The 12,754-nt window shown below is 41.7% G+C and overlaps 1 protein-coding gene across 1 annotated transcript in view; it reads left to right on the forward strand.

Annotated features, from left to right (window-relative positions):
- The window catches only part of TGFBR3 (transforming growth factor beta receptor 3), a 237,697-nt gene that overhangs the window by 202,160 nt on the left and 22,783 nt on the right, over positions 1-12,754 (forward strand). Inside the window, exons 13-14 of the mRNA XM_043963893.1 lie at positions 6,918-7,220; positions 9,063-9,180. Coding sequence (XP_043819828.1) covers positions 6,918-7,220; positions 9,063-9,180 — 421 coding nt within the window. The remainder of the gene's footprint in view (positions 1-6,917; positions 7,221-9,062; positions 9,181-12,754) is intronic.

Here is a 12,754-nt window from a genome sequence, read left to right on the forward strand (position 1 = left end):
ATAAAGGTCTGCGCCAGGGTGGTAGGAATACCAGAGGAGAGGAGGGGGTATATGCACGAGAGAGAGAAAATCGACAAGCCTTGACAACAAAATAGACATGGGAGGTAAGAGAGAGTGAGGAGCCAAGGATCACACACACACACACACACACACACACACACACACACACACACACACACACACACACATCTCAAGCCTGGGTGAGTGGGAGGATGCTGGTGCCCTTTTTAGGGAAGTTTGGAGGGGGGTCGGGGAGAACTTCAAGGGAAAGATAATCAGTTTGATTTTGGACATGTCGGATTTAAGAGATCTACTAGACTTCCATTAGCTGGTTGGAGTTGCACATCTCTAGGTCAGCAGAGAGGTCTCTGTGGCTTCAGAGGGAAGGTACTAAAATTAAGTGAGGACTAGAAAAGACTTCCAGCAGAAGGTGGGGACTTTAGCTAAGACCATAGCATGGAGAAGAAGGGGAGGGGGGGAGAGTTTCCTCCATTGGGTCAGGGGTGCAGGAGGGGGACAAAACCCTTGTAACATATGCATCGTCTAGCAAAACAAATTCCTGCATCGACCACGTCCAGAAAAGACATCTCACTGCGGAGCTTGATTTCCCACACGATGCTTGGCTTCGTTGGCCCAGATCAGACATGGCTGATCTCTGGATTTGCCCTGTGCAGCACCAACGGGCCATAGACTGAGGGACAGAAGCCGATAGCCAAATGTCCTTTTCTGAAAATGAGGCAAAACTTCCTGTCTTCTTCAAGGCCCCACTTTTGTGTTCGCCTTGGGGCAAGGTGGGACTTTCTCAGAGCTGAGAGATCTGCTGTCTGGGAAACCATAACTGTCTGCTAGGATCAGGCACAATTTATTATCCGCGTACCTAATTAGAGAAGCCATCGGCTGACAGTTCGAAGCTCCCAGCGTTGCACAGCCAGCTGCTGTCTCACGGCAGCATCATCGTAAGCAGGTTGAAACGGGATGCTTCCATAAATCTAAAATGACTTTGCCCGCTGCACATATTTCTGGTTTAGGAACACAAACAACTTTCCCATTTGGATCAAGACTTCCACTCTGCCTCAGACTCTGGGATGGGGCCCGTTGGCTTTCAACTCTGTCTGCTTCTGTGGTTCAGACGTTGTGACTTTTGGATCACCTGGCCTGACAGGAGCCTCTGTTCATTAGGTGAACCTCTCCTCTCTGCCCTGTGGAAAACGTGCTAATGTTCCCCATTGTTGTCTTGCCCCTAGATCTCTGTGTATCTCTTGTTTTGGAGGTCATCCACGTGTGTGCAGTGGGCTAATGACTCCCAGATGTTTCACACCCCCCCCATGCCCCCCCAGGTGTCTTCTTTATTGAATTTATTCCTCCAAAAGTTTTGCCTTGTTTCTCTCCTAGTCGTTGGCATAATCATCCTTGTGTGTCCCACTCAGGGACGCTCCCTCTCCCCTTTAATATTTCTCGTGTTCCACTCACTTGATCTGCTGTAGTTGTCTTCCTTTGTTTTTTTAGTGGAAGGTCAACCCGCTCCTGTTTGTTAGGTTTTTTTTATCCTTTTAAAGATCATCTCTGATTTTATAATTTGAAAGTATCCCTTGGAATTTGTAGAGAGAATACTTTATTGATATCTTTCATGTTGAAAAAGAAATGAGCAAGGAGATTTGGGGAAGTATTTTACAGGTTTATGGTTTTTACATGTTATTTTAAAGGACCAAAAAATGAGAGAGGCAGAATTTTTATTGTAAAATCAATCATTTTGGGGCAGCTAGGTGGCACAGTAGATAGAGCACCAGCCCTGGATTCAGGAAGACCTGAGTTCAAATCCGGCCTCAGACACTTGACACTAGCTGCGTGACCCTGGGCAAGTCACTTAACTCCAATTGCCTCACACACACAAAAAATGTTTTAAAAAAATCAATCATTTCAAGATATACCACTTCCTACTATTCCCTAACTTCAATAAACCTTTACTTGCAAAACCCCTTCCCAACCTTCCCCCACCCCGCAAAAGAGCAACTAAGTAAAATGAACTAACCCAGTTACTTCTTTGTATAAGGTATTCTACCTTCCACACACATAATTCCCCACCTATCCAAGTAAAGTGAATGTTATCAGCATCAAGGATCTTCCCCAACCCCCCTTAAAAAACATGAATAAAAGCAAATCAAGTCATACCTTTGTTAACTGGGGTTTTTAACCTGGCATCTGTGAAGTATTTTAAAATGTATTTTTATGACTATATTTCTTAAAAAATTATTTCTTCTGAAATTCTTGGTATTTTATTTTTATTAAATAAATTATTTAGAGAAAGGGTTCATAAGTTTTACCAGGTTGCTGAAATAAGTCCATGACACCAGAAGAGGAAGGGAGAATAAGGGGATGAACCAGCATTTATCAAGTGCCAACTATGTGCTAGGCACTTTACAAATATTTTCTCGTTTGATCCTCACAACAATCCTGTGAATTAGGTACTGGTGACACTATTTTTACAGCTGAGGAAACCAACGCAAAGTCGAAATGACTTGCCCAGGGTCACACAGCTTGACTGTTATCTGAGGCAGAATTTGAACCCAGATCTTCCTGACGCTAGGCTCTATCCTAGACGTCACCTCTTAACAATCCTTGTTTGTAGGGTAGAGATATCCCATTCAAGCAGAATAGTTCAATGCCTTTCAATTAACTGTCCTCCTGAGAGGTCGTTTTTTGTCTTTTGTTTTAAATTATATAAAAATCATTTAGGGAACATATCTTGGACTCTGATGTCTTCTTCCCACACTCCCCTCTTGAGGCCTAGCATTTGTATTTTGGGCATAATAGCAATGTTATATTTTAAACTGCTATGAAGGTCTATCTTAGGTTAAACATGACTGTTAAACCACTGATTTGATGTGGAATCTTAATGCCACAGAATGGAGAACAATGAGTAGGAGCTGTCTGCAGATAGGTTTCTTTTTGTCTTTGCCCCTCCCATCTAAGTATTGATTAAAATATATTTGGTGAATGAATAGAAGGACATTTTCCCCAACGATTAGAACTGTCCATTAGAGAAGTGGGATGCCTCCAGGGGCCATGAGCTGCCTTCCTATCACTGGAGGACTTCATGAAGAAGTTAGATGACTACTTGTTGGTAATTAATAATAACAACAAGAAGAACAAGTTACTTCTATACAGCACTTCCAATTTTGCAAAGGTAATATACTTGATCACACGAAAACTTGAACTTCTTGAGAGAAAAGACCCTCTTTTCTATTATTGTCTTTGGTGCTCTGCACAGTGCCTGGACCATACTAAGTGCTTAATGCTAGAAAGACCAAGCGTGTCAATTGACAAGGACGTATATCTGATGATCGATATTTTCTTTCTCCTACCTATGTAAATACAAACAATTTCACAGTTGAGGAAAGCAAAATACTGTCATTTTATTGGAAACAAAATTTTCATCCCATTATCTCTTATTTTCTTTGTCTTATGGATAAAAACAATTCATGGTGTCAGGTGGTACGGTTTGCTCCTTCTAACCAATTCTCAAGTTCAGTCCTTGTTAAGGGTTTTTATGCATAAGCAGTCATCCCCCACCTCTGCAAAGAAGGATGGAAGGTACCTTTTCTCATTTTGTTCTTTGGGGACAAGCTTAATCATTACACTTACAGAGCATTTTGATACACATTTTTAAAAACTTGGTTTATGTATATGTTCAAAGTTCTTTTTAAAAACTAAGATAATTTAATAGCATGTTAAAAATTATTGCATTCACGATATATTTATTATGGTTTTATTTTTGTTTTCTGGAAAGGAAAAATGTACTGAGTTCAAAACACTTTTGTTATAGTTTTTTGGTTTTGTTTTCCAGAATAGAAAAATCTTTTGAATTTAGGATGCTTGTCATAATGTATTCTTTTACCCCAGAAACTTAATCTAGCAGCTAGAAATGAAATAATACCTTTCTCTTAGAAATATTAATTCATAATACTGTTCTCAATCTTACAAAGTTAAACCCTGAGATTGAGAGATATAGCAAATGTTTTTAAGTTTAAAAAACCATTTTCTAGAAAGGTGACTTGGTAGGAAAAAAATTCAATTTGTGAGACCCATCCTCCAACAAACAAAACAAAAACAGACGATGTCAGACGTTGATAAACTGATTCTGTCGGAATTATTAGGAGTCCTGAAGTTAACTGTTTGGGGATACTTCACATCAGAGATACTGTGGAGTAGGACAGACTGTCCTAGAGAGGAGAGTTGAGTCCCATCTTCTTGTCTCTTGCCAAAGTGCCGAATCCCCAGTGGAGAGGATTGGGCAATACACAGAAATTCACTTTATCCCTAAAGTACCCAGTTTTACATTAATCCTTAATTTGGTTGAGAAGTACTTGAATACTACCCAAGGTGTCATCCCATACTATGAGGTAGGGTTTCCTGAATGGAATCCAAGTTCAGAACTGAGTTGGAGGGAAATTAGGTTTGAATTTTGTTTATCTTTAGCCCAACACAACCTCATATTTCAAAAAAAGGAAAACTCCATAGGACTTGGCCTTAGCCCATACCAACTTTTTTCAAAAGCAAGTACAAGTGAGTTAGAAACATTTTCAGATAAAATTTTCCCTTAAAATCCCCACCCGGAGGCTTCAAGAACGAAGGGAAGCTTACTTGACAAAACTGTATTGGACACAAAAACCATTTCAGATGTTTGGCCAATCCAAGGGCCATACCAGTTTGAGTTACCCATTATATTCCATCCCTTGAAAAGAGAGGTTGGTCCTGCTCTTTTCGAAAGTTACTAATGTTGAGAAAGATGTCCAACCTCGAGTGCTTAACACTAACTTGCCATCACTCCTACACCCAACTGACCTTTTCTATGATAAATCAGTTCTGAACTTTTCACTCTTCTCTTTGAAGAATCTTTAAAGGAACAGTAACTTCACAGGACCAATATTATCATAAAACCTGGGGGCTAGTTATTCATGTAGGAAAATTAGATTTTTGTGGATGGTACCTTTTTGTTCACATTTCCAATGGACTGGTGAAAGGGTTGAAGAAGCTAATTTGTGAAAAATTCAGCTTCCGTCTGGAGCATATGGGTACATCATCATCACTGATGCTAGCGGTGATTGATAGTTTGTTCTCATCTCTTTTTATAGGATTCAGATGGCTTGAGGACAAGTCATTATGTGGCTATTAAACTTTTATATTTCGTGTTCTGTAGATTTTTGCATAATTAGATAAATTAACTGCTTTTTATATTTCATTAAGAGGATTGGAATACAAGTCCATTTTCTGTGGGTTCACTCAAAGTGTCTTCAGGGCAACTCCCATGACAACCAGGATAACGTACCTTGTCCTGATTAGTCCTATACTCAATAAATATTAAGTGCCTACTATGTGCCAGGCAGTGCGCTAAGCACAGGAATACAAAAAGAGGCAAATGACAGTCCCTGCCCTCTCATTCTTCTACAATTTTAATTTCTTCTGCTTGGTCTCTATATTTTTTCTGTGTTTTTTGTTTATTTTGTGGGGCAATGAGGGTTAAGTGACTTATCTGGGGTCACACAGTTAGTAAGTGTCAAGTGTCTGAGGCCGGATTTGAACTCAGGTCTCCCTGAATCCAGGGCTGGTGCTTTATCCACTGTGCCACCTAGCTGCCCCCTTGGTCTCTATATTTTGACAGCTTTCTATTCCATGTGGTTTGGAGATTATTATGATTATTTAGTGTGGCGACATTGTTGGAAATGTTATTCTTTTTTTTTTTTTTTTTGGGCAGGGCAATGGGGGTTAAGTGACTTGCCCAGGGTCACACAGCTAGTAAATGTCAAGTGTCTGAGGCTGGATTTGAACTCAGGTACTCCTGACTCCAGGGCTGGTGCTTTATCCTCTGCACCACCTAGCCGCCCCCGGAAATGTTATTCTTGTATTTTTATGAACCATGGTGATACCCGGGCACTTATGGACAATAGTTCTGCCTCTGGATGGATATTCAGATGCCAGTGTGACTTATTATTTGTTGGGTTCTCAAGAATATTTTGGGCTCTGTCCACATTTAGAGTTTGTTAACTATTGGCTTATAAAGGGGAGCAAGCTTCTGGTGTATCAAATTCTAGCCACCAAAATGTGGCTAACCCTAATCCTAATATTATTGCAATTGTTCTTGATTATATTAATAATAAATAAATAATAATGATATTAGGAACGTGGATAAGGATTGGACCAGTGATTTCATTGGCACTGGGAACTCACAGATAAGGAGACTTCCTCTGCTAATGCAGGTCAGCTCTTTTGTGCAACTTGTAGCTAGTGCACTGAGAAAGGTTCAGTGACTTGCCCAGGGTCACACAGTCAGTGTGTGTCCCTGGAAGGGCTTGAACCCAGGTCTTCTTGCCTTTGAGGCCAGCTTTTACTCCACTATGCCATGTTGCCTCTATTATTAATAATTACAGCTAACAATTAAATAGCACTTGGAAGTTTGCAAGGCACTTTGCACCTCTCATATGATTATCACAACAGTCCTCTGAGCTAAGTAAGTGCTTTATCATCCTCATTTTACAGGCAAAGAAACTGAGGTTCAGACACCTGCCCAAAGTCAGACAGCTGGTGACTGTTTGATTTCCTTAATTCGGTGGAGATCTCGTTAACACACAATAGAAAGAGGCAGCTCAGACTATGATCTTGGGCTCCATAGTAGATCTGAGTTCTGCCTGGTTTAATTTAACTTGTGTTGGAATCTCCCAGGCTGACATATTCACAAAATTGCTGGTTTAAACTCCAGTTCAAACTTAAAAAAACCAAACAACTCACTTCCCTAAGTTCGAAATGCTCCATCTCTAGGCTACCATGTTTGTCTGAAGCATGGCCGAAAGGCTGTGCCAACCCATGATGTTTTGGCTCATTCTTCAGATTATCTTCTTTGTGTTGTTGTGGTTGTTATGTAGGTCTCTGTTACCAAGGCCGACCAAGACGTGGGATTTGCCATCCAAACGTGCTTTATCTCTCCGTACTCCAACTCTGACAGGATGTCTGATTACACTATCATAGAGAACATTTGTCCTAAAGATGAATCTGTGAGATTCTATTCACCCCAGAAGGCACATTTCTCTCGACTCCACCATGCACAGATGGACAAAAAGAGATTTAGCTTCATGCTCAGACCCGTTTTTAACACTTCGCTGCTCTTCCTACAATGCGAACTCACCTTGTGCACAAAGAAGGAAGAAGACACCCACAGATTGCCAAAGGTCAGTAGCTCATCAGCTCCCTTGAACTTTTAAGTTTCTATTTAAAAAAAAAAAAGACAGTGACCTTCAGAATAATCACAAGTTATGGCAGATTTCAGTGTTTGGTTTGAAGACAGCCAAAAATAGAGTAATAAAGTAAATATAATTTCGGTGACCTGTGAGTTTTATGGAATCTTATGGAATAAATCTTGACAATATGATTTTCTTTCCACTTGTGTTATTAAAGAGTACACTACATGTGATAAATTAGGATTATTTTCCATGGAGGGAGTGGTCTGGCTTTATCTCTGCTGTTCAGATTGTGTGGAGAGCCAGGACTACAAATAGACTAAAGAACAAGTCCAGTGCGAGCATTCATTTTTCCATGCCCCTCAAAGACTTGATTTGCAATTGTTTTTGACCTTCTCTGTGTTGGTTTTATTCAGAAAAGCTTCCAAGGGAAGTTAGTAGGTATTTAAATTTCACACTGTGGCCCCTCATGGTGGGCTGATTTCAGTCAATATATTTAATTCTTATAATGGTGGATCAGAAGTCTTGACCAAAAGACATTACTGGTTGTATGGAACTGTTGCCAAACCATTAGACTGGCAAGGTTAATTGCTGTATTTAATCACATCAGCCTTGTGTGTGCCGTTGACACACTCTTAAAAAAATATTTACATAACCTTATCATTTCCTAGGGCCATCTCTCTCCTCATCCTCTTTGTAACAAAGTATGGTTAAACAAAACATACTAACCTTGTCTGAAAGCATAGGCTTTATTCTCTACCCATAGTTCATCACCTCCTTATGCTGAAAAGGGAAGTACTTTTTATTATCAGTTTCCTGAAATCAAGATTGGTCATTACACTGATCCAGATGTAGATCTAGAGATGAAGGAATCTCGGAGTCCATTTAATACAAATTCTTGATTAAATAGTTGAGGAAATGGAAGCCAAGAAATGTTACATGACTTGTCTAAGGTCTCACAGGTGTAGGATCATAAGACCAACAGCTTAGAGCTGGAGGGGATCTTAGACGTCATCAAATCCATTTTTATAGATGAAGAAACTAAAGCACAAAGGAGTTAATTGATTTGCTCAGGGCCACTTGGCAGATAAGTATCTAAGATGGATTTTGAACCATTCTTTATTTTATTAATTTGGGGGGGGGGCAATTGGGGTTAAGTGATTTGCCCAGGGTCACACAGCTAATAAGTGTTAAGTGTCTGAGGCTGGATTTGAACTCAGGTCCTCCTGAATCCAGGGCCGGTGCTCTATCCACTGCGCCACCTAGCTGCCCCCCTGGGCCATTCTTTATTACAAAGAACAAAAAAGAAAAAGAAAATCTCCCCCAAACTAACACGGAAGCCGACAACATCAGTATTTGCTATCCTGCATCCATAGCCCCCACCTCTTTAATGAAAAGAGGAGCTAAATTACTAATTCTTTTGACTCAGTAGATGGAAACAAGTTCACAAATACATTTCTGCATCCCGGGTGAACAAAGCCTTCATGTCTCCTCAATCTGTGGAATAGAAAGCAGGATTTCTCTGGTTTATCTAGAGAGCCTTTCTCTCAACCCAGCGGCGACACTGAAGCCTCCAGTCATTAGGAGAAAACACAAGCTGTCCTGCGGCGTTCGCCTTCTGAAGTGCAGCTGAGAACACATTCCCTCCGCCAGTAGATTGTGCAGCTTGTTGGGAGTTTGGTCTGATAAACGCTTCCATCTCCTGTTTCTCTTCAGTAAACCACTCTGAGGCACTCTGGTAATGAGGTCGCCACACAGCTGTGCTGGCAGAGGAAGGGAAGGCTCACTTCTCAGAGAATGCCTGCTCTTAACCTCTGTCCTTCTCCCCCACAGTGTATCCCTCCTGATGAAGCCTGTACCTCTTTGGATGCAAGCATGATCTGGGCCATGATGCAGAATAAAAAAACCTTCACCAAGCCCCTGGTGGTCGTCTACTCAGCTGAAAGCACAGGTATGCCTGGATGCCCTCCGAAGCAACAGAGAGCACCCAACCCCATAGTGTGTATCAAAGGCAGTTTATCTTCAAGAAGTCAATGAGTATGCTTCCTTCCTTCCTTCCTTCCTTCCTTCCTTCCTTCCTTCCTTCCTTCCTTCCTTCCTTCCTTCCTTCCTTCCTTCCTTCCTTCCTTCCTTCCTTCCTTCCTTCCTTCCTTCCTTCCTTCCTTTCTTCCTTCCTTCCTTCCTTCCTTCCTTCCTCCCTACCTTCCTTCTTTCCTTCCTTCCTTCCTTCCTTCCTTCCTTTCTTCTTTCCTTTCTTCCTTCCTTCATTTCTTCTTTCCTCTCTACCTTCCTTCTTTCCTTCCTTCCTTCCTTCCTCCCTTTCTTTCTTCTTTCCTTCCTTCCTTCCTTTCTTCCTTCCTTCTTTCCTTCCTTCCTTCCTTCCTCCCTTTCTTCTTTCCTTCCTTCCTTCCTTTCTTTCTTTCTTTCTTTCTTTCTTTCTTTCTTTCTTTCTTTCTTTCTTTCTTTCTTTCTTTCTTTCTTCCTTCCTTCCTTCCTTCCTTCCTTTCTTCCTTCCTTTCTTCCTTTTTTTCTTCTTTCCTTCCTTCCTTCCTTTCTTCCTTCCTTCCTCCCTACCTTCCTTCTTTCCTTCCTTCCTTCCTTTCTTCTTTCCTTCCTTCCTTCCTTTCTTCCTTCCTTCCTTCCTCCCTCCCTTCCTTCCTTCCTTCCTTCGTTCTGTCCTTCCTTCCTTCCTCCCTTTCTTCTTTCCTTCCTTCCTTCCTTTCTTCCTTTCTTTCTTCTTTCCTTCCTTCCTTTCTTCCTTCCTTCCTTCCTTCCTTCCTTCCTTCCTTCCTTCCTTCCTTCCTTCCTTCCTTCCTTCCTTCCTTCCTCCCTCATTTCCTCTCTCCCTCCTTCCTTCATTTGTTTGTTGCAAGATAGTGCCCTCTTACGAATGGAGGTGGCCAGCCTTGAGATCAAGAAGGCCTAGGTTTCAGTCCTTCCTCTGACCCATACTAGCTTTGTGTTCATAGGCCATTTATTTAACATCTTTGTTGCCATGGACTAAATGTTACAGAGGAGTTGGCAGTCTGCATCTGTAAAGGGAGTTTCTTTAACTGGGAATTGCTGACCCTTCTCCAAAGAAATTAGAATTAGCATTGATCTGGTGCTTTAAGGTTTGCAGAATGCTTTACAAATATCATCACATCTGATCTCTCAACAACCCTGGGAGAGAGAGGTTGTTATTAGCTTCATTTTATAGATGGTGATTTCCCTAATGTCACACAGCTCATCAGTGCCAGTGGTGGGATTTGAGCTCAGGTCTTTTTTTTTTTTTTTGCTGGGCAATGAGGGTTAAGTGACTTGCCCAGGGTCATACAACTAGTAAGTGTCAAGTGTCTGAGGTCGGATTTGAACTCAGGTCCTCCTGAATCCAGGGCCGGTGCTTTATTCACTGTGCCACCTAGCTGCCCCTGAGCTCAGGTCTTCTTTTTTTGTTTGTTTTTTGTTTTTTGGTGAGGCAATTGGGGTTAAGTGACTTGCCCAGGGTCACACAGCTAGTAAGTGTTAAGTTTCTGAGGCCGGATTTGAACTCAGGTCCTCCTGAATCAAGGACCAATGCTCTATCCACTGTGCCACCTACCTGCCCCTGAGCTCAGGTCTTCTTGACTTGAGTTCCAGCACTTTATCCACCTACTGCTTAGAAATAGAAAAATGTGTTTTAAAAAGTTTTATTGATTCCTTTTGTTTTTATACAACAGTCACTTCCAGATGTGCATCTTTAAACTACACCATTAAACCTTCCCCGGTTACAAAAAGTTAAGTGAAACCAATTCACCAGATCAGAGATTTAGAGCTGGGGTGGGGAGTGGGGCAGTTAGAGGTTATCGAACCCTTTCTTTTTACAGAAGAGGAAACCAGGCCCTGGGAGCATGGAAGTGGCTTGCTTACAGTCAGACAGATAGGAAATGAATGGCAGAGCTGGATTGAAATCCAGGTCCTGTGACTTGGAAACTTGGGCTCTTACCACTGAGCCACACTTCCTCTGCATTCCACAGCCAGTGTCCTTCCACTACTGACCAGTTTTACAAAATGTTTATTTCCCCAGAAAGCATTGTTTGCATCTATAAGAAAATGTGCTCTCTCTCATTCTCTCACGCCTTCTCTCCCCCTCTCCTTCTATTTCCCTTCCCCACTTTGCCCTTCATCTTCTATTTTTTCTCTCTCTCTGCTTCAGTCTCCTTTCTCCCTTTTCCTCCTCCTCCTCTTTCTTCTCCTCCTTCTCTTCCTCCTCCTTCTCCTCCTCCTCCTCCTTCTTCTTCTTCTTCTTCTTCTCCTTCTTCTTCTTCTTCTTCTTCTTCTCCTTCTTCTTCTCTCTCTCTCTCTCTCTCTCTCTCTCTCTCTCTCTATATATATATATATATATATATACACATATATGCCCATGTGCCTATTGGAAGCAGCCCACCCTAGTGAAACTAGAGTGGAAAGTTATTTGGTCCTAATTTTATACTTATCTTCATGGAAAGCCTAATATTTATTTACACATCTGTTTCTGTGTTTTTTAGGCAGGGTAGTTCATCACTTAGAACACAGCCATGGAATGTAGTAGCAAGAACCCTAGATTGGGGGTGGGGGTGGGGCAAAGTCCCTGGCTCCCCTTCCTCTAGTGGCGTGGACAGCAGGGACACCAAGGTAGTTGTGGGTTTTTACAAAAGTCACTCCAGTTCTCAGGGCCTTCTCATCCTGTTCTGGAAAGGAAGCATTGAATCAAGGAGCTGAGCTTTACAGCTTCTTCTCCATTCTGGTGTTCCGTTATTCTTTTTACCCAAATAAATGGGATGTTGTCAATGTCTGGCTTCCTCCACCAGTGAAGCCAACCAAACCTGTTGGTGACTTAGGAGATGAGTCCTGGGGAGGTGCTTGAGGCACAGAGCAGTTAAGTGACTTGTCCAGGGTCACACAGCTAGTTAGTGTTGTGTCTGAGGTCGGATTTGAACTCAGGTACTCCTGAATCCAGGGCCAACGCTTTAACCACTGTGCCATCTAGCTGCCCCTATTAGCTAATTTTTAACTACTTGAAACAACAGTTGTAGTCATTTTAAAGACCCTTCTATGAATGGGTTTGTTTGTGATTTCATTATTAAAGCAAATGCCTCATGAGGAAACTTGCTGGACCAGCATAAAACTGTTACCCCATAACTTATAATCTTGGACTATTGCCTGGGACCCTGAGCTGTTAAATGCCCAGGGTTCCCTGAGCCAGTCCCTATGGGTCAGAGGTGGGTCTTGGAACTCCAGCTCCTTGACTTGAAGGCTAACCCTCTTTCCATTCACTAGGCTTCCCTCTTAAACAGATCAGCCAATTTATAAGCTAAACTTCTGATTAGAGAAAGAAGAAATAAGAAACTATCATATTGTATGACCAAGTGTCTCAGAAACTGAGCACCAGCTGGTCATCACACAGGGTTTAACAATGGCTCTGACTTGCTCACAATCATCTGCTCCCATTACCTATTTTGGAGGTCGTATTCCTGCTGGTAATGGGTCAACAGCATGCTTTTTCCCAGTCCAGACAATTAGGCGTT

Source organism: Dromiciops gliroides, chromosome 4 (genome assembly GCF_019393635.1).
Source record: "Dromiciops gliroides isolate mDroGli1 chromosome 4, mDroGli1.pri, whole genome shotgun sequence".
NCBI lineage: Eukaryota > Metazoa > Chordata > Mammalia > Microbiotheria > Microbiotheriidae > Dromiciops > Dromiciops gliroides.